The sequence below is a fragment of the Drosophila miranda genome, chromosome XR, assembly GCF_003369915.1.
Source record: "Drosophila miranda strain MSH22 chromosome XR, D.miranda_PacBio2.1, whole genome shotgun sequence".
NCBI classification, from domain to species: domain Eukaryota; kingdom Metazoa; phylum Arthropoda; class Insecta; order Diptera; family Drosophilidae; genus Drosophila; species Drosophila miranda.
In genome coordinates, this window is record NC_046674.1 from 27,221,474 (window position 1) to 27,243,666 (window position 22,193).

A 22,193-nucleotide genomic window follows, 5' to 3' on the forward strand; every position below is an offset into this window, starting at 1 on the left:
AGGAGCCAGCCCAACGAAGGGGGTGTACGGGTACCAGCACCGGCACCACACGCAGCGTCGGCGTTTTGGGCGTTTGAACTAAGCGAAATTAATGGCCAACACAGGCTACTTAGCAGAGGCCCACGCACACAGGGAACAGGGTACCCAGGGAACCCAGGGAACCCAGGGAACCAGGAGATGGAGCCCTTGTTCGCTGTGCGATTTATGACTTGGCATGCAAAACAGAGAGAGAGAGAGAGAGAGATAGAGAGACTGAGACTGAGAGAGAGAGAGAGATGGAGAGGAAAAGCGCAGCACAGTGAGAAGGTGGAGCACACCAGACATGACAAAAAAAGCTGCATGGCGCCCGCCAGCGTTGCCCCATCATCATGATGATGATCATAATCATGATCATCATCCCCAAGTCGCATGATCGTCATGATCCTCATCGTAGGCAAACGAGTCACAACGGGTGGCCCCAGTCCGGGTCCGGGTCCGGGGCCCCCGGGACTCTCTGGGGTCTGATCAATAAAAATGAAAATTTGCCCAGCAGTTGATGAAATTTACGCGATCGGCGTCGGCACAACTACAAAGTCAAAAGCGGCCTTGGAAGCGCGGCCATCAAATGAAAAGTCCACCGACAATTTGCTTGGCGCCCAGCCCTGGCACCCTGGCACCCTGCACCCCACCCTGCAACCCCTATCCAGGGGCTTATCCAACGACTTGGCTTGGCCATCGTGGTCCTCCACCTCCTCCTCTCCTACATGCGTGTGAGAAGTTTTAGATAAGCGCGGCGCTTCGCTGCAGAATACTTCAAAGTGCAGGCCCGGACTGCGACTGCGTTTGCGACTGGGACCCGAGTCGCCTCGCGTAGCGTCGCGTCGCATCGCGGATGCCATGCAAATTTACGTTGATAAGAAAGAAGGGGATGTGGCAGTGGCTGTGGCTGTGGCGGGGGGTTGGACGGGGGCCCAAATGGGCAAGTGGCCACCGCTGACAGATTGCAAATGGAGCGAGCGGTGGCAGGAGGAGGATGCCCGCACTCGCACTCGCACTCGCATTTGAAGTGGAAGCCAAAGCCAAAGCCAGTCGCTTGTCGCTTGTCGGCTGTCGAGTGTTAGTTGCCGCCCAACACACTGCTGTTGCCGTTGCTGTTGCTGTGGCCGTCGTCGCCGCTGCTTTGATATGGGGGATATATGTAGATAAAGTTTGCTTTGATGTTCGCTGCTCGATTGGATCAGCGGATCAGGGGATCAGCGGATCAGTTAGGTGCCTTTGAATAACTCCGAAACGACACGCCGAATCGCGCTGATGGAAAGGCAGACGTTAGATAGCCATTTCCTTTTTGCGCAGCACACGAATCTTCCTATCTGCGAGATCCATGGGATCCCCGATCATCCAAGATAGACGATGGCTCCGAATTTCATTTTTCTATTGCTTCAAATTGGATCCGAAAAGGAGAGTCCCACCCGCTTTGAACCAGCACTCAGAAACTCAATTTTAAACATTCCGAATTTACTACGAATCACTCCGAATTTACTAACTATAAGAAACTTCATGTTTCACAATATTTAACATTTTCATATTTTACAAAAAATTACTCTTAACCGACTCCGAAAATAGTGAAATACCCCAACAACTAGAAAATGCAATTTCTCCTAATCGACTCCGAAAATAATGAAATACGCGAAATGCTTTAAAATGATTTTCCATCCTACATCATAAAATCAATTTGAATGACTCCGAGTTTACTCCTAATCAATTGGAAAAATATCAAAATTCCTCAAAAACTATGAACTGGTAATTTTTCATCAGAATACACAATTTTAATGCCTCCAAATTTACCATTAATTTGCTACTTATCCCTTCCGAAAAACTCCTAATGTGGCAACAATCAGCCTTTACTCCGAAAATGGGGAATACCTAAAATAGAATAGTAAAACAGATGGAAACCGTCAATTTATCCCTATCTTCATTTACCATTGTCCCATAATACATTGCAAACCTTGAAAATTAATGAAAATCACTCCGAACTTAGTCCGAAAACAGGAAAAAGCGAAGAAAAACTACACATCTCGATGAGCGAAAGATGAAAAACAAAACAGAATATTCGTTGGCATCGTTCTGGGTTGTTGTTGGGCGTACAGCAATTGTACGATTTGTATATGTGGTATATGTGGTATTAATAGTATCTTAGATAACTAATGCGGTAAACAAAGAAGACGTACAGTACTTACAAATCCATGTTTATCACTAATATTGTTGGTCAATTTTAATTTGTGAAAGGAAACAACTTTCTGCATCCATTGCTCACCCGTTGTGGGCGAATCTGGATGGATATACATGCGTTTTGGCATCTCCGGATCCGCCTTGCCGGCCACCATCCAGCGACTGCAACAGAGGGGGAGAGACGGAAACGAAAGACCGACAAAATTATTACATTCCAATGGCAGGCGGCAGGAGGATGATCCTTTCCCAGACTTACCTATTATGAAACTTATAACGATAATCGTCCGCCGCAACGATATCCAGTAGCAAGATGTATTTAGCCTTGGCGTCCAGTCCCGAAACACGAAATTTCATTTGCGGGAACATTTGTCTGCGAAAGAAGAAGCGAAAATGTGGGATTAGATTAGGAGTCGACTCTTGTGGTGTGGTTCTGCGTGGTTCAGTGTGGTTCGGTGTGGTTCGGGGGCCTGGTAATCAAATAAAACATTAATCAGTGCGGCATATAAAGCCTAAATGCTGCAACGGTTTGATGCTTTCGGTTCTGTTTTGCTTGGTTTGGTTCTCAGGGGCCCACCGCCGGGCAAGATCAGGACCAGTCCTCAGTTCCCAGTCCCCAGTGCCCTGACCCTCTCATCTGTACGCGGTACGGTACCCCTCGCTAACCACACACACATACATACACACACACACACGCACACAATCATCATCATCATCATTATCAGAGCCAGAGCCAAAGCCAAGCCAGATTCGGAGTCAGTCCAAGACTCCACTCGAGTCGACTCCAAGTCCCGGAGTCCCTGGCTAAAGCAAACAAACCCAAACGTCGACCAGTCGGGGCCAGGTTATCAAGTGGCGCCAAGCCACAAATTGTTTCGACTTGCCTCTGCCTCCGCCTCCGCCTCGACTTACCTTGCAACTCGAATTCAAATTGGCCAAAGCCAGAGAGAGAGAGAGAGAGAGAGAGAGAGAGCGCTCTGGGCTCTTGGCCCTGGTCTTGGCCGGCTTGATTAGCCATGTTGGTGGCAATGTGCAAACTCGAAAATTACATGGCCCCAGCCCAGGAGGGAACACACAGGCAGGCAGGCAGCCAGGCAACAGTCGATGTCGTGGACCATCCACCCAAAAAGGGACCCAGAGTCGCCGCTGCCGCTGCCGCTGCCGCTGCTGCTGCTGCTGCACCCTCAATACACACACATATAAATATGAAAATTATAACTTTAAGTAGCAATCACTCAATCGCTGCGACTGCGACTGCGACTGCGCCTCGTCCCCAGGTCCAGATACACGTCCACGTCCACAGCCACAGCCACAGCCACGTCTGAGGCTACGGCTATGGCTCAGGTCCAAGCGCCTTCGTCTTCGCCTCATGAATCAAATTTAACGAACGTCTTGTTCATGTTCACAGATCATCATCAGCTGCGACTGCATTTTTGATAAAAAGAAGTAAAGAAAAGAGACAAAAAGAACCAACAAAAGGCGAGCCAGAGAGCCGGAGAGCCAGAGCCATAGCCTGAACCAGAACCAGAACCAAGGCGAGAGCGGCTAACAAGCTGCTGACTGATGTCCGACTTGACTGACGGACTGACTGACTCGGGCTCGAGCTCGAGTCGAGGGATCCGATCGGGATCGGGATCGGAACCGAACGCGTCAGGGGAGGGGCAGGCGCAGGCCCAGGCCCAGGCCAAGTCAGAGGATGTTTCTATTTAGAGAAGAAGACTCTCTGCCCCTCTCTTTCTTTCTCTCTGGACTCTCGGCCTGGGACCTGACTTAGGGCTGGGGGACGGGGGACTTTGGACTGGGGCCCGGGCCTGCCTCTCGTCTGCCTTTTTCGACTGCAAATTATTTTTTATTTGCCAAGGAACCAAGGCACGTCTGTCTGCCAGCCAGGGCTTTGCTTGGGTTCTCTTCTTTTTTTCGTTTTTCTTTTTTGCGGATACTCTCACGCGCGTGGGGTATATCCGCGATTGGGAATACGAGGTGTCCCAGTGCATGCCACAGATGCGAGTGCTCGTATATTCCATGGCTGCGATGAATCATTGCCACACGGAGGACCTTCTCACAGATCTTCTCGTCCTATTACTGCAGATGGCATACCGTTCTCCTAGAGACCTTTCAGGTCCCCCACATTTGGAGCTTCAAGGAGGTGTTCTTTCTTTTGTTGTTCTTTTTTTTTTGTTGCAGGGCAGGGGGGTTCCTTCAAGGGTATTTAAGGCTTCGGCCCGCCTTCCCCCCGTTTGGGCTTGCTCTTTTTTTGTGTGTGTTTCGGTTTTTGTTTTTTTTTTTTTTGTTGCCTGTGTTGCTTTTGTTTTTGTGTGTTGTCTTAACTGAATAGCTCGTTAACATTATTGAGCACTTGGCGCCAGTTGTTGGCAGCTTGTTATGGCCGGGGCCCGGGTTTTGGGCCAGACCAGGCCAAGTCGCCAAGTCGCGCCATAGCCCCAAGCGAAACGAAGCCAAATGGAGCCAAAGACAGAGCCAAAGCCAGTCCTGGGCCACACCACACGCGCACAAAATATCTCTGGCTCTGGCTCTGGCTCTGGCTCTGGCTCTGGCTCTGGCTATGGCTTTTGGGGCTGGGAGCGTTCGGCGACTGCGCCAAATGTGCGATCCTCGCCTCCCCTTCCCACCCCCGCCCCTTGCGCTCTGTGCTCGACAACAAAACGATTTGCTCTCGTTTGTGTTGGAGCCTCGTTGCTCCTGCTCAGGCTTCAGCATCAGCTTCATCTTCAGCTGCTGCTGCTGCTGCTGCTGCTGCTGCTGAGGGCTCTCTTTGGGCTGCAAGAGCTCTTGGGGCTGAGATTCAGGTTCGTGCAAATCGTTACGTGTAAAACTTGCACCTTTTGACCAGAGCGATGTTTGTTTTGCAGCTTCTTCTGGGGGTCCCACACACGCACACACCACACATTCACACACACACACACATTTTACGAACGGGAACGCGACTGCGGCTAATTCAATTTCCCCTCCATCAAGCTGGGACACCTCCCCACCCCGCCCCCTCGCTGCTTAACCCTCAACAACGGGGTGGAGCGGCGAATGGGGTTCCATGAGCCCATAATTAAGCCTAATTAAGCGCAGTGCGTTTGTGTCTCCCCCTCTCTCCCTCCGTCTCTGTGATGTGTGTGTATGTGTGTGTGCAAAGGTGTCGCTCAGTTGTCCTTCAGTGTCCTGGCCCTCTCGTACACTCGTCACTATTGGGGTTAATGGCTAATCAATTAGCCGGGGCCCCGCCGATGCCCGCAGTGGCAATGAAAATAAAATGCTCACCGATTGAGTTGTAATTGGGTTTTGTGCTCTTCCTCCGTTTATTCGCTCATTCAGGGACGATACAGTGGCGCGGACTCGGACAGCCAGGACAGAGGAGTGGAAGAAAGCCTCAGACTGGCAAAGGAACATTGACCATTGATTAAAGGCAGAGCAAAACAGATCAACAGATCAACGGTTCGATGACGAAACAGGATAAATGAGCCCCAGATGGGCATCATTTCTCCAAATTCTTCCATCGATTCCACTCGAGACGCACAAGCGAAAATTGCAAAATAACACAATTACATGTCGTGTGCAAGATTCTCGACTCGAGCTGTACATCTTTCCGCTCAGATCAAGTTCCTCAAAATGACGTCACTTCCCGAATAGATCATCGGCTGAAAGATGAGCTCCCAAAACATTCCAAGCCGATAGACAATCTCCAGTTGAGAATTGAGTTGTACACGGAAAAGGGGACATGGGACACGAAAGGTCAGCCAGGGTACTTTTCGGTGGCCATGTAATCGATTAGGCGATTGCATCGGACGAGAGAAGAGGAGAGGAGAGGGCAGGTGGTGACATCTGTGTGTGTGTGTGTGTGTGTGTGTGTGTGCTCTCCGCCGCGTTATCGTGGCCGGGGGCTAAACGGCGTCTATTAACGCACCTGTGCGCCCTCCACTTCAATCGATACAACTGGACGGGGCACAGGGCAGGGCAGGGCAGGGCAGGGCAGGGCAGTGCAGGGTCTGCCTTAGAAGCGTCAATGCATTATCTGATAGTCAATCAAACGACAGCAGCCCGACGAGGAAAAACATGAGAGAAGAGGAGATGCAGGCAATGGCAATGTCAACAGCGCGCCACAGCTGATCATCGCGATGATGATCGGAATTGGATGTAGGAATGGGAATGGGAATGGGAATGGGAATGTGTACAAAGAAGAAGGGCCACAGGGACAGCAGAGGCACCGACACAACAAACCAAACAGAGGTCGATCGGTCCTTAACTGTCCGTTCGTCTGTTTGGCTGTCCCCTGTCCTATCCCCCTGCCTGTCTGTGGGTTCTGTCCATCGCCAGGGGCTGGCTTGCAAAACGCTTGCATTCGTTGTCTTTGTCAACAAGGCGCGGGGATTAAAGTAGCACCTGCAGTTCTGTTGACCGAAAAGGAACCAAAAATGTAAGGGCTAGGGGTTGGGGCCCTACTGCCGCTGCCCCTACTGCCGCTGCCCCTGCTGCCGCTGCTGCTGTTGACAGTTCGCCTTTGTGACAACAAAATTGTTGTCGACTTTTTGTCGTTTGTCGTTTTTGTTGTTGCTGTTGCTGTTGTTGTTGTTGTTTCGTTGGAGGAAACCGCTTTAATCTTTGGCCAAGTTTGTCAACACATTTGGCCATCTCTGGAGGATCTCTGGGACATGGATATGGGTGCATATTCAGCAGGCTTACATCATTTGCCTAGAAGGAGGAACATCTGTCAGTCGGTTGTTTTTTCTTCTTCTTTTTTTTTTTGTATTATTTTGGGGACATTTCGATTGCATTTAATTTGAATTTTATTGAATGACAATTGCATGCAAATTATTGCCTTGCCGGTTCCTTCCTGCATTTTTGCATTTTACAGGAGCCTTGCAAATGGAAATGGGGAAACGGAGATCGATATGGGAGATGGGAGATGTGAGATGGGAAATAAACTTGTAGATGGATATTTGACAAATTTGTGGCGCACAGGCATACAGCTCTCTCGACCGCAGAAAAGGACAATGGGAACCTGCAAGGCAGCTGCATCATAAACGTTAATTACCCCTACAGAAAGGAGGAGATACTCGTATATTGTATGCATGAGAGGCAGAAGAGAAGATTGAGAGGATCGGGGGCAAATTAGTTAAACCAATAAACTGACAGGCGGAGGCCCAGGCAGAGACAGAGGCACAGGCAGGGGCACAGGCACAGGCACAGGCCCAGGCCCAGGACAGACTGGATATGCAATATATCAAGTCTATATAATAATAAAACAATTTATGAAGGCATAACAACTGCCCCAAGTCCTCAGTCCTCGTAAACTCCTCGGCCAACCTCTCCTTTGAGAGCTCCTTTGTGTGTGTGTCTCGGGCTGTCAGTTAGCGGGAACGCCCACTCTCTCGAAAGTGGCAGTGGAACTCGTTGTGGCCCAAAATGAATGGCCATGCCATTAAGCCGGGCCCAGACAAACATGCCAAGGCTCGCTCTCCAAGGGGCAAACAAAAGGATCAGATCAGATCAGTTTAGATCAGTGGGGGAGGGGGTCTGGGAGGGGGTAAAAAATATCGCTTCTTACCGATAGTACTTCGAGCAATGAATAAATCAAATGTGGGAGATCGAGTGTAATTACGAAATGATTTGATCGCTTCATTTGGGAGCGTGAAACGAGCGAAACGAAAACGAATGCCGAAACGAAGCGAAGCCGAACCGAACAGCAGAGTAGAGTATCCCCCGATTCACCGACTTCTGGGGATCGGAAGGTATCAGAGTCTTGCCCCTCGGTGGCTGCTGCTTTCGGCTATCCTTATCGTGTATAGCGCCCATAGATTACAGATTTGTGGCACTGTCTTTGGGCATGATAGCTCGCTCCCCTCCTCTCTCCCTCCATGTACCCATACCCATCCGTTTCAAGCCGTCCGAAAGGCTCTTCCGCACAAAAATTATATGAACTGAACCCGTTGACCTTGTCAACGATTAGAATACTCGGTACCCCAATACCCGAATACCCCAAACCCCAACAGTTTCCTCCATCCATCCATTTACAATTGCCGTTCTGCTCCGTGCTCTGTGTTCTGGGGCTCTGGGGCCTGCTCTGATCCGCTTGTTGTTCAACTTAATTGTTATGAATTGAAATGCAGTTGTCACGCAGATAAGGCGCCAGGGAGACGTGCTCTGGAGTGGGGCACTGGGTACTGGGCGCTGGGGAGGTTGGGGGTTCATCGGGGTTATGTTTTGAATATTCGGTCTCGGCTGACTCCTCGACTTTGGGTGTTGATTTATGTGGCATTCTGTGGCTGCTGTCCGAGGGGGAACGATGACAGCCGCAGAGTGCCTGATAATAATGGCTTTGCTTCCTCGTTACTGGAGGTGGCAACACTGCTCGTTAGGGTTGCACGAGCGATTGGAAACATTAAAGTGGGAAAAAGAGAGAGGATATTGGAGGTTTTTATAGCTTTATAGTCGCTCTGTGGAAAGTTGTCTCCCTCTTTCATTCAGTGGGTTCCTTGTCCTTCTTCCTGATCCGCTCTCTCCTTATGTTTGACCAATTCTGAAGGATACACCCCCCTCTCTCTCGCTGAGAGTTACACAAAACGATGATCCCACCCCTCACATGGGTTTTATTGTCGCATATTTTTGTATTTGTTTTGCATTTATTTCGTCTCTCTGCCTCTCTCTCACTTCTGTCGTCTGTCATAATTGCTCATAATTGCGGACACACTCACACCCCCATACACACAAATTTGCGCCATTTTTCTTCTCTTTTTTTGCCCCAAAAAAAAAAACAAAAACATTTCGGTTGACGTCGCGTCGCCATCATTTTCGGTCAATTGACACAAACACACACGCACACACATGCATATGCATATGCATATGCACATGCACAGCCCCTTCCCCTACCCCCTCGCAAAAGTTCTAAGCATTCATATGTGCAGTCCTCTCCGCCGCTCACCCTTTGCCGCTGCCTCTCCCTCTCCCTCTCCCACCAATACACCTGCCAGAGGTGTGCTTTTTTCGTGCTCTTTCGGCTGTTGCTGTCTCGCTTGCACGCTGCTCAGTCCACTGTGCCTGGGCCAGAGCGAGATGGCCTACACCCCCGCATGTGTGATTGTGTTGCTCTCCCTCCGTGTGGGTGTCTGTGTGTGTTCTGGCATTTTGCGCGAATTGCTTGTTATTTTTATTTGCTTTGTGCTTTGCTTAATTCCTCTGCTTGTTGTTTGTGTTTCTGTTTCTGTTTCATTCTCTCGCGCTGGTCAGTAGGACCGCCCATCTCTGGTTCTTGACATCCTCCCCCCTCTCAATGGACCGACCGACCGGTCATCGCCATCGCCTTTGCCTTTGCCTTTGCCAAAACTGTGTATCAATATTCGTACTAGTAGAGGCACTCCCAGAGAGCGCTCTCGCCAAAGTTGCTCAAAACCCAATAGTCTGTAGAAAATATACAATTTTCAAATACCAAAGGAAAGTGCGTCGCGATATTGCGATGCGAATGGCACTGAAAAAGCGTCGGTTCGGGTGGCGTCGGATCGGATCGGATCGGATCGGATCGGTACCATTCCAACACACTTGTCACGCCGCCAGCGATGGCAGCCCCTGCCTCGATTTGCATGCACAGCGCGGGAGGACCGTTCGGCATTGCTGAATATTTTTTTGTCCAGCTTAATTCCGATTTTGATTCGTCAGGGGCGTACGCACACAGACTCGCATGCAGCTTACATGTATACTGGACTTTTTGTGGACACTTTTTTTCTGCTACTTGTCGCTCATTTGCATTCATTTATTAATAATTCGCCGTTTCCTCTGCCGCTCGCGGGGCTCTTGGGTCTCGCAGGGGCCTCGCATGGGCTTCGCGTCGCTTTGACTTTTTAATATGCACGCCGCTGGCCCTGCGCTCTGTGTGACTTTTCGCACAATAATCAAAGGCAGAAAAAGCAACAACAAATTACAATAAACAGCCGCAACAATTTATCAGCAATTTTTATTTCATTTGCCATTCAATTTGATGCACATGCAACGAATACTCGAACGAAATAATAATAACAAAAAGAACGCAGGTAAATGTTCAAGCGAATTTATTGTAAATAAAAAATAAGTTCCATTTATGCAAATTGATTTAAATGACAGCCATTACAATCTCCACCGATTTTCTTCACTCGTTTTCCCCCCCCCCAATTAACTTGAGCTGATGCTGAATCTGATCCTACGATACCTATGACAGGTATACTACTATCCCACATGTTATAATTACATGAAGTTTTCAGTTGATTATCTTTCAGGAAACAACCAGCTGTCTCTCCCAGTGTCGCTGAGAATTAGAGGGTAGCCTCTATACTACCCCTATATCATATCTATACCATCTCTATACCATCTCCATACCATCTCTATACCATCTTTATATCTTTTAGTTCTCAGGTTTATTAGCTCCTTTATACCATCTTTATATCTTTTAGTTCTCAGGTTTATTAGCTCCTTAACAAGTAAATCCATTGATTTATATACGGTAGGTTCTTCCGCATAAATTCCTACGAAAGTCCCAACAAAACTTGTAAAAAATATTGTCAATACACAAGGGCTAATATCCTCTGGAATGCGTCTTCAAACGCAATTAGGTCCTTAGCCCATGGAGTTCCTGTGGCTCTCAGAGCCAGCGACGGTCTCAAGTTCTTTGGTCAAGATGCAACATTGGCCAAAGCGCTTGCCCCAAGTGGCAGGAACAGTGACAGTTGCCGGCAAGGGGAGGAAACAGAAGTTGGCAGCAGGATGCCCCATCCAATAGTATCCGCAGGACGAGGCCCAGAGTTTGGTGTTAAATTATTTATGGCCAACTTTTAAATAGAGTTTTTTCTGGTGGCGCCTGTCGGGTGCTTCTTGGGGGTGGTAAAGAGTGCGAGAGAGAGAGCGTGCGGGGGGGATGAGCGGGACAGTTTGTCTTATTTTTAATTAAATTGTGCGTCAAATGTTTTGCAGTTCGTTGGTTTGCTTCGAGTGGTGTGGATGGTGCTGGACGGGTCGATGGGTGGTTGGATGAGTGCTTCGCTGGCTCTCTAGAAGGGGGGGAGGTGGAGGTGGAGGGGGTGGGTGTGGTCGTGGGCGTGGCTTCTCTTGTCAATGTTTGCCTGCCAAAGTGTAAGTAATTTATGCGCATTTAGTGCTCAAGTGAGCTCAAAGCGAAGGAATCTAAAGAAAGATGTTCTCAAGATGAATCTCCGGAAATCGGGGGGCCAAAGGAGAGTGCCTCGGAGTGGGGCAGGCGAGGGGGCTGCGTGGTCTGGAGTGGGCAAGGGCTATTGAATAGAAGTGGAAGCAACTCAGGCGAGATGGATTTTATTCAATTTTTGTCAGGCTTTTAAAGATGTCAAATCCGAGACTCCCGAAGTCAAGGCACATCACAGCCTCCCTCTTTCCCAGCGGGGCTTAGCACTGGAAGGTATCTTCATGCCAAAACGTAAATGGGATATTTGTGGCATATTTCTGGTTTATTTTCCCATGTCTTGAGCCAATTTGGTAGATCTTTGGTATACTTTTAATATTTTATGGGATCTTTTACTGCCCAGAGCCACCTCTCTGCTCGTATCCGCCTTGCTGGGTAGTACAGTGAGTAATCGCATAAACCAACAGCAAATACAAATACAAATAAAGCGAGGCCCAAACCGAGACCAGACACGCCCCCCCAGCGCCCACGTTTAATGTCTAAATTATGGTGGAAGGCGCCATTAACGCGTTTCTGTTTGCTTTAAAGATCCACAAACACAGAGGGACAGAGAGACTGAGGGAGAGATCCTTGACGCGGTGGCGACCAGGACGATGATGAGCATCATCATCATCATCATCATCATGATTCGTGAGGTATGGATGGATGGATGGATGGATGGATGGATGGATGGATGGATGGATGGATGGATGGGGGACCTGCAGTACAGTGATGGCCATGTTGATGCACACATCCGCACATCCGTTTAAAGCGATCGACAACGACTGGAGCTGGAGCTGGAGCCGGAGCTGAAACTTGGAACTTGCGACTGGCACTGGGATGTGAATGTGGATGTGGATGTGGATGTGGACGTGGCCGCGGCTAATAACAGTCATCACACACGTCAGACACTCATAAATCCTCAGAGTCAACAAGGCGAAGAAGGCACGTAACGAGGTCTAGGCGAAGCCAGTTCTCAATGGAGAGGGATCGATCGCCTGTACAGGGCAGGGCAGAGCAGGGCAGGGCTATGCAGGGCAGGGCAGGGAGAGGAGAAACAATCAGATTCTAAACGAGCTGCGTTTAAATGTTGTTAACATCACCAACAAGCGGCCAACAGACAACAGTCCGGGATGGGACGGAGACAGGGCCAGGAGGAACAGCAACAGGAACAGGAACAGAGAGCCAGGGATCGCCGCCTCAGCTCGGATCAGGCATTTCTAATGTGTCCCACACACGGCGAACACTCTAATCCATTCCAATCCAATCCAAACTGAAACCAAAACCAAGCCACTCTTCCGTCCTCGTCATCGACAACAAGACTGCAACTTGTTTCAGCCCACAGCCAAGCAGCACTCACTCACACACGACCAACCGACCAGGGCTGGTAAGGAGAGGCCTGCGCCTGCCTACCTGTGGCCCAGGCCCAAAGCAGAGGCACAGGCACAGGCACAGGCTGTGGCTGTGGCTGCCTCCATTCATGGGTGGTGCAGAGTGCCGGAGCACAACGCATGTTTATATAATTCTTATTTATGATCGAACAGCGATAAATTCGAATTCACATTCGAACATTCGAGTACCCTGTGCGCCAGCAGGCAGGGTATCCACGATTTTGAGCAGCAGATGGCTCTGTATCGGAAAGTTACATTTACAAAAGATATCTGGGCTCCTGCCATCACTTGCAGTATTTGTACTCATAGGTGCTGCTCCTTGGTTGGGTATTTGATGCTTCGTTACCCAAAAGACATGCCTGCCTTTATGGCTTCCTTTGTTTTATTGTTTTTCATTTGTGGGTTTTAATAAATCAAATCAACACGATTCGCAGAAACCTCCTCCTCCAACTGCTGGGCTCTGATAAGCCAACACATCCCGAATACCGACTACAGAATCCCGAAAATCCCCCAAGGAGAATCTCTCTTTGTGGATCTCCTGTTCACCTGTTCCGCGACTGTTTGCTGGGACTTCCTCCCTGCTGCTTGCTGTTTGGTGGCTTGGCATTGCTTCGGGCTGTGTTCCGTTCTCCCCATCCAGTCAGAGATTTGGGAGCCATGATCTTTGAATCGCAGACTGCTGTCGAAGGAATTTGCTTAAAGACCTTAACCTCTAAGGAGCTTGCTTTTTGTTTTTTCCATTGACTTTGTGCATGGAAAAAGGCTTGGAAAACGCTCTAGAGCTTCTATTACTTTGGGAATATCTGTCATGTGATCTCGTAAGGCGTCTGTGGAGTCGAGAGCCTAAGGATCTGATCAGAACTTTTATCAGTTTGCATGATATTCTTCATTCTTTCACCAAAGTTCCCCCGAGAGGTTCTCTTCTTGAAGACCTTTTTCCATACTTGCGATAGCGATCGCCGTTCTAGAATGGGAATTCTTTTGTGGCGCTTTCGAAAGTTCGTGGAGGACATTGCGTGTTTGTCGATGGATAGCCCTGGCGTCAGTTGTACTCAAGGACTCCGTGCCGATGCCGATGCCGAAGCCTCTGCTCTGACCGATGGCTGTCATAAGACCAAAAAAGGACCCAGGGCCCCGCATCCCATACGCATATTTCTGCGGTCGACCGAAAGCGACAAGAGGGAACAACATGAGGAACAAACAGAAACTTACAACTGCTGCCGTTTTTTTTTTTTTGGTTTCTGCTGCCTTTTCTCTCTTTCTCTCTTGGTTTGCGTGTCTCTTTCTCTCTCTCTCTCTCTCTGTGGACTCTTTCTTGCCTGGAGCCAAAGTCTACAAAAGGTGTTGACCAAACAACAACAGCAGCAGCAGCACCACCAGCAGCAGCAGCAAGAAGGGGCACTGGGTACACGCGTCTTAACAAGAACAACAGCAGCAGCAGAAGCAGCAGCAGCAGCAGCAGCAGCAGCAGCAACGGCAACGGCAGTGGCCAAAAGAAGAAGAAGGAGGAGGAAGAGTAGGAGCCAAGAGACTCTTGGCCAAGATGCGAGAGGCTCTTGAGCGCATATAAAAAACGTTATAAATAACACGCTCGAGCATTTAACGCGCCAAACATGTGTTCCACTGTCCAATTTGTGGTATGTTTACCTTTCGTCAGGTCCGAAAAGGGCCCTGGGACAGAGCAGAGGCAGGACAGGGACGTGGTCCGAAGAAGGGGTCGGTCGACGCAGTGATCGCGAGAGCTTGCGAAAGCTTGGCCTCAAACGAAAGCTTTGCTTGGGCAACAGCTGATTGACAAGAATGATAAGAGGCTGAAGGGGAGGGTCAGCCGAAAAGGAAATGAGAGAAAAAGGAGTGCACAAGGAGAAGGCGGAAAAGCAGGAGAGAAAAAAGCGAAAGAAGCTTCGATCGGATCCACAAAAGCCCAGCGGCTCAGGATGATAATAAAACGCAGATACAAACGACACTGGACAAGTGGCTGTGTGGCAGTGTGGCAGGGGCACAGATCAAGGGAAAGCAGAAAAGGGACACAGAAAACAAACAGATGAACAGAAGAGTTCACAAGAAGGAGAGCCTCAGACAGCGACAGCGACAGGGATGAGGATGAGGATGTGGCTGTGGCTTACCTGGCGCTTCGAGAACCATTCCCATTGAACGATCGATCGGATCGGCCGGCTCGGACAGACAAAAACAGAAACAAACAGGGTTGCTTCGGCGCCGAAATCCCTCTCCTGACAGAGGGTTAGCAGCTGAAGAGACAAGCAGCCCTCGGCCCTTTGTGGTTTTTGTTTTTTTGTTGTTAGCCTGAAGGGGATGCCGCAGCGACGGCTTCTCCTGGCTCTCTCTCGGCTTTTGTGTAGGGATTTGCAGCGGAGCCGACGAGCCTGGATAGGCGCCGGCCATGGGCGGGGAATAGGTTGAGCGAGAGGGATTTGCGAGTACGGGAAGCGGAAGGAGGAGCGGCAAAAGAATGGGTTCTAAGAGAGATTAATACCTCATATAGGAACTAGGTTCTGTGCCGCTTGCCAGTTATTGATCTCAATTACATACTTCATTAACGTTGAAGAAATATGCGAGTTGCGAGTGACGAGTCGAAAGCAACGAGTGCATAGTTTCACTCATTCGAGCAACGAATGACGTTATAAACGAGGTATCGAAATCAAGCTTTGGAAATATGTTCAGAGTCGAGTAGCTTAGTGCACTATCTATCAAGCAACTACTAGCCTCAACGAGAAACTTAAGCTACCAGCGGGTAACGAAGTGACCCCCGTGCACAAGTGAAATCCAATCCGATAGCCGATCAATCACCACACTGGCGATGGTAAATGGGAAATGCTTTTCCAAATAAGCACTAAGCCTCGCACCTAACCTGTTCCACTTTCTGTGAACATAGCCCCACAGGGCCCCTCGCCCCCTCCACTGCCACTGCCTCCTCATGCCCCACACACGATTGCACACTTGCACTTCCGCTGTTGCTGTTGCTGCTGTTGTTGGGGGCACTGTGATTGTCGCTGTTGTCGTCGTCGCTGACTGTTGACTGTTGACGACTGCTCTCGGCAATTGGCAGTGCAACAAAATAGCTATTGACAAATTATGACCAACTAAAAGTAATTACACGCGACGAGCCAACACCGACACACACACACACACACACACACAGGGAGACAGCTATAACGAGTTCTCGGCGCTGCACTCGTTGATTATTTGTACTATTAGCGCGTTGTTAGCGACAGCAAAAGCAACAGCAGCAACAACATCGGCAACACCGTCAACACCGTCAACAGCCACACTAAACATACACTTAATATTAATTGTTTTTTATTAACACGATCCGGCTGCTGTACACGGCACTTGCTCTGCTCTGTTCTGATCTGGTCCACTGCCCTCTCTTCGTCACTCTCCGAAAGACGCTCTGGTATCGCTGCCTCGCCGCATACCCTTTCGTAGGATATTCTATAAGAGTATCCGATCACTACGATGCCAAAACTAGTTTGAGTGCAAAAAAAAGTCTTTTATTTCTTCCAGTTATAGTTAGGAATAGGATATTTGAATGACTACCTTAGCTAGTGACGAGATGGCTTGGGCAGCGAGTGACGAAAAACGTTCAATCAACGAAGTAACGAGAACAACATAAAAGCTATAACAAGGCCTGCCTATGGGCAATTGAGTGATACAAACTTGTGGGGTTTTCAGATAAAAGTTTACCAGTTGATCTAAGCTTCATATATTCGATCCACATCGGTTGACCATATCACCTGGTAGGTGGTGGCATTTTGCATGCCCCTGCAAGGGTATTCTTCGATTCGGTCCATCGTGGCGGGTCTTTCCCGCTCTCTTGCTTTCCGCTGTTTTATTGTGGCCGTTGGCTGAGATTCATTAATAATTCAAAAAATTGCACATGGCCGGCGGCGGTGGCAGCAGCAGCACCACCACCAGCACCGACAGTGCGGTTGCAGTTGCAGTTGCAAGCAGCGTGTAATCGAGTTGTTAACTCAAAGTGACAACGAACGAGAGAACGAGGCAGCGACGGAGGCAACGGTGGCAACGGAGGCGACGGCGGCGCGCACAACAATTAAATGCAGTCAACACACGATCACACCAAAAACAAGAGCAGGCAGAGGCAGAAGCAGATACAGAGGCAGAGGCAGAGGCGTGCTGTAGAGAGGGGTAAGAGTGGGAGAGGCCCACTGGAGAGAGAGAGAGGCGACTTTGACTTTGCTGCTGCTGCTGCTGCTGCTGCTGCTGTAGTTGCTGTTGCAATTGCTTTTAATGAAATCAACACTTTGCTGGCACTTGCACGCAAGCCACACTCTCGGCCACTGGCGCTGCTGCTGCTGCTGCTGCCAGAGCTTTTTTCATGCCCTGCAGAGGTATTGAGAGGGTAAGATGATTTTGACCAGACATATGTAACGCCTCCATAAAGTCATTTCCTGTGTGTGTTTTTCTATTATTCAGATCTTTCAAACTTACTTATGCCTATATGTATATAGTCGCCTTAAGCATCATTGCCTTTCCATGGAACAAGCGATCTGCAAAGGGCATCTAAAGCTTCGGTCAGCAACACCCAGAAGCAAGCTTTTTTTGCTATGTTTTCTGCTCGAGTGTCGGTGTGTGTGTGTGTGGTTTTATATGTATGTACATGTCTGTTTTTTGTTTATTTTTTGTTTGTTTTTGTTTTTTGTTTTTGGAGAAGCTTAATTAAAAGCCAAATTGGCACAAGCAGCTAAAACATATTTCGCGCCTTTGTTGCTTAACAATTAAAATCAACAGCACCAACAAAAGCCCAACTTCACACTCAATTAACACGATGCAGGCAGCGGCAGCGCAGCGGCAGAGCTGCAGCAGCAGCAGGCACCAGGAGTAAAACTTTTTCGTTTTCTGCATTACATGTGCTGCCACCCACAAAAGGGAGAGAGTGGGAGTGGGATAGAGAGAGGCAGAGAGGCAGAGAGCCGACCGACTGAAACTTTTGTTTGCCGTTAATTGACTGCATACACACCCACACACACCGAGTGGAAGAGAGGCTGGGAGAGCAGGAGAGAACGCAAGCAAAAAAGGGAATTGCGAAAAAAAAACACACACACAACAGAGCTTGCTGCTGGATGTGGGTGGAGGGGGCAAGGGCAGGCAGGGGGCGAGAGGCTTAGGCATGAATGAAAACTGATAGCGCACGTCATTGACACCTATACTCTCGCTCACTCCGCTCTCCCTCCCACTATCCTGGGATGTGTGTGCGTGCGTAATTGCCTCTTGACTTCGTGTTAATTTCTCTCTCAGAGAGGCAGTGGCAGAGGCACAGTGGGTGCTATATAAATTTGATTTGTATTTCCCAGAACTCCCCCGCCACACAGCAAGCAACCGAAATAAGAGGAATTTTTATTCATAAAATCCAAGTGGTAACATAAATTCGTGTGTTACCAAAAACGTAGATAAACTATACGTATGGTACATACACACACATACAAATTTAAATATATGTATGTATGTACATGTACGGATTGTTGTCGCATCGGCATCGGGATCGGGATCGGGATCGGCATCGGGAATCTGGCAAACAGAACACGCAGAGCAGTTAAAACTCACCAAATGGCCCCATACAATTTGTATAATATTTTTGTTTCCAGAGAGAGGCCCTCCCCTACCTTCCACCTTCTACCTTCCAGTCACACTCACACTCTCCCTCTCGCTTGAAGCCAGCCACAAAATATTAAATAAATATATCTGTATACATAGAGACGAGCCACGAACTCGAACACAGACATACGGTAATAATAATAATAAAGAACAAAATAAAACCAAAGCAACTCGTCAATTTTTGCCACTTAAAATTCATAAAGCGTCTTCTGTGCGCGCTGCGCTGCTGTCAGTGGCAGCACCAGCGGCAGCAGAGGTAGAAGCACAAGCAGAGGCAGCCCTAAAAGAAGATGGGAAGTACAGAACAGAGCAGAAGATAAGAATGAACGGAGGCAGAGACCAAGGAATTGCAGTGAAGAGAACATGTGACCAGGTCATAGAAGGGGAAGCAAAAGTGCTTCACTGCAGTACCACAAATGCTTCCGGATCGGATCACCTGAATCTGGATCTGGATCATAGGGGTCATAGAAAGAAATTACCAGAATTAATTGATTCTGAATGAAAAAACTTCATAAAAATGGGACCACTGTTGTTCTCTCTCTCTCTCTCTCTCTGTCTACCGCAGAGAGAGATCGCATAGATCAAAAGCCTAATCCTTTCTTAATCGCGCAACTTTTTGGCAATCAAGCGGACATTTCCCCGAAAAATTTCCCAGCTCAATGGGTAGCCCCTTACCGAAATCATGCCATACCGGCATCCCCATCCGTTCCCCAACTCCTTTTGAGGCCAATTAGCGTTCTAATCAAGTGTAAACTAATGCTAAAAGCCCGAGCCGGGTTCGCCTCGAACGCGTGAATATGCCACGAGACAAAAGACGGCGACAAAAAACAGCAGAGACACAAAAAGGATCGAATGGATAGAGGATCCGCCACAGATCGGATCGGATCGGATCGGATCAGAACGGATCCAAGCTCTACTTTCGTTTTCGTTTCGTATTCCGGTTCGTATGTGTGTGTGTGTGTGTGTGTGTGTGAGAGAGAGAGAGTGAGAGTGCTAATTTGACTAATTTTCTGGGAGTGGAAGAGCGACAGAGAGAGCGCCAATGGATTGTCGTCTCTCGGGCCCAGCGATGCTGTGGCTGCTGCTGCTGCTGGCTGTTGTCGCCATCTCTTTGATCTGCCAGCGTACATCTAGGAAATGTTTGTCAAATCCATTCGACCGTTCTCATTGTTTTTGACATTTCTTTTAGGTCCGCTCTTCGGTGCTCGCCTCGGCTCTGCTCTTCACTCTGCGCTTTGTCCGCCGCCCTGCCTGCCGGCCGATCATCACTTTCTCTGCCGCTGAGAGAGCTTTTTTTTTCGGTGAGCGCCAATGCCAAACACATGTCTCTTGCATGCATTGTTCTCTGTCGCACACACTGACACACACACGCACACACAGGGGGACTTCCTCCCAGTCCCCCCCACCGGGCAGCCGATCCCCTCCGACAGACCCCACCACGCACATTCGTCAGGCATTGTCGTTATTTTTCTGGCGCCAAAAAGACGCCGTCTTCGTCCTCTCAGACTCTCTCGCCTGCTCACTCTCTCCCTGTCTTTCTCTCTCTCTCTCGCTCTCTGGCATTCTCCTGGTTTTTGTTGTTGCTCCATTCTTTGTGCAGCTTTTTTGTTGTTCTTGTTGTTGTTGTGGTATCTCCTTTTTCTGTTCGTGTTTTCCTTCTTTTTGTTGTTGTTTTTTTTTTGGGGTTCTTCTGAACTCATGTTCTTCATTATAAAGGACGTCATCATCGTCCTCCTCGATCCCCATTCCTATCCCCATCCCCATCCCCATCCTCATTCTCTTCGTTGTTGTTCTTGGGCTGTCGTCGGCTGTCGTTTGTCGGTTGTCATATTTTGCGTTGTTTGCTTTATGCATTGCGAGAGAATGCCAAAAAATGTTGTCCAACTGCCGGGGGTTTTCGTCGTATGTGAAATGCAATTTTTAAATGCTAAATATTCCATTATCATGCAGAAGTTGCTCCCGAGCTGCCGTCTTCTCCTGTTCCAATTCCAATTCTACAGCGTTTCGTTCCACGTGGTCCCCTGCCTTCTATTGCGACAAGGAAAGCGAAAGTTTTGGAGCTCTGGAAATTGTGGTACAGTTATCACTGGGGTGACATTCATTCCACCCAAGCATTCCATGGCCATTATGTTTTTCCATTTCCACCAAAATCTGCATATAATAAGCCTAAACCAAAACCTAAAGCCAATGTTTCTTCATTCCAATATCGAAGCATGAAATGGATCATTTGGATAGATTTATGTCCGAAACTTTACAATCGCTTGATTTTCACTTTGGAGTTTAGTTTCGTACTAAATATGGAAGATAAATAGTCATAGTTAAGATTGGAAGATTGGATGCCGTTCCTTTGCCACTATTCCGGGGCGTTCTTTCGGGCCAATTAGCGAGGTTTAGACCTCAAGATGGATCACTCTGTCATGGCGTTATCAGTAGAACCCTTTCCCTTTCCCATAATCACCCGCCCCCCAAAAATGGTACTCATTAAGTAAGCGGAGCGTGTAAACAGCGGAATTCTCTCTCTCTGTCTCTGTCTCTGTCTCGATTAGACCAAAACCATTTAGCGGCATTTTGTTACCAATTTAAGGGGCACACAAGCACTCGCACACCGAGAGAGCCACCAATTTGGTGGGCTTGTTGCGGCCGCTGACCAAACTCGGGGCGACCATTAAGCCAGGTTAGGAGCCCAAAAACTCCGACTTCAACTTGCAACTTCCGCTGCGTGGGGCATGAGGCATGGGGCACACCAACGGAAGCATTCACTTAATTAGCCAAACCAAAGACGCGACTAGATTTTTGGTGCGTTCCCCAAATTAATTTCCATTTAATTCCGAGTGGGGGCGTAAATGCAATTTAAATTAACAGCCACAAAAAAATGCGCCACTCAACGGCTGTCTCTCTATGTGTCTTGCTGTCTCCCTCTCTCCCCCTCTCTCTGGTTGCTTTTTAATTTGTTAATTTTTTATGACGTTTTTATTGTAATTTAAGCAGCGTCTCCGGTTTTGGGTTTTGCTTTCTGGGTTTCTCGGTGTTTGCCTTTTGGGTGGTGCGGAGCGGAGCGGACTGTAGTTTTTGCCCTTGGAACGGGTTTCCTCCATTCGCGAGGTTCCGTTTCAGGGTTCTCGAATAGGGGTTGCATCGCATCACGGATCAGAGAGAGGGTTGTCTGTCTGTCGGCCATCATATTCTGCGATTTTCCATCGCGATGATCGTTCCCGTTCGCATTGTGGACTCAAAGCTATCAGAATTCTAAATGGATCTGCCTTTTGCTGGGGATCTCACCAGACTTTGCAGATTACAAATGTATCCCTATCTGTAATATCCACTAAATGTGGTCTGAAAACCATGACATTACCATACATCTAGTATTCTATAATTTATCCAATTAAATTTCATATGGTAAAAAGAAGTCCTTTACAAATTTTGTTGGAATTCCCCTAGAAGGAGAACCACAACCAGAACCAGAACCAGAATTATATGCCATATCGGTATATATTATATTGACTCCCATATCTATTATTCCGTAAGCGAAGGGAAATCAATTTGAAATCAAATTACGGGCAAATTACACAAGCGACTCATGCATTTTTCAGGAGCCAGGAGGAGCCCGATTCCCACAATCCTCGAGCATGCGAGTGTACCCCCATACAATCGCCATATGGGACATATGCGGGGGGCGTGGATGCATGGCTATGCCCAATTATTATGCATTTTTCATCAGGGCTGCGAAATTATCAACTGATGGAAGCCCCGTTTGGGAAAATTGCGCCGCTTTCGGTACGAGTCCGAGAAATGCCAAA

General features: G+C 48.5%; 1 protein-coding gene across 1 annotated transcript in view; it reads right to left on the reverse strand.

The window, feature by feature from the left end:
- Nucleotides 1-22,193, reverse strand: part of LOC108165464 (optomotor-blind protein) — a 64,578-nt gene that overhangs the window by 35,392 nt on the left and 6,993 nt on the right. The window contains exons 2-3 of the mRNA XM_033386876.1: nt 2,465-2,578; nt 2,208-2,370 (exon numbers count right to left, since the gene is read on the reverse strand). Coding sequence (XP_033242767.1) covers nt 2,208-2,370; nt 2,465-2,578 — 277 coding nt within the window. The remainder of the gene's footprint in view (nt 1-2,207; nt 2,371-2,464; nt 2,579-22,193) is intronic.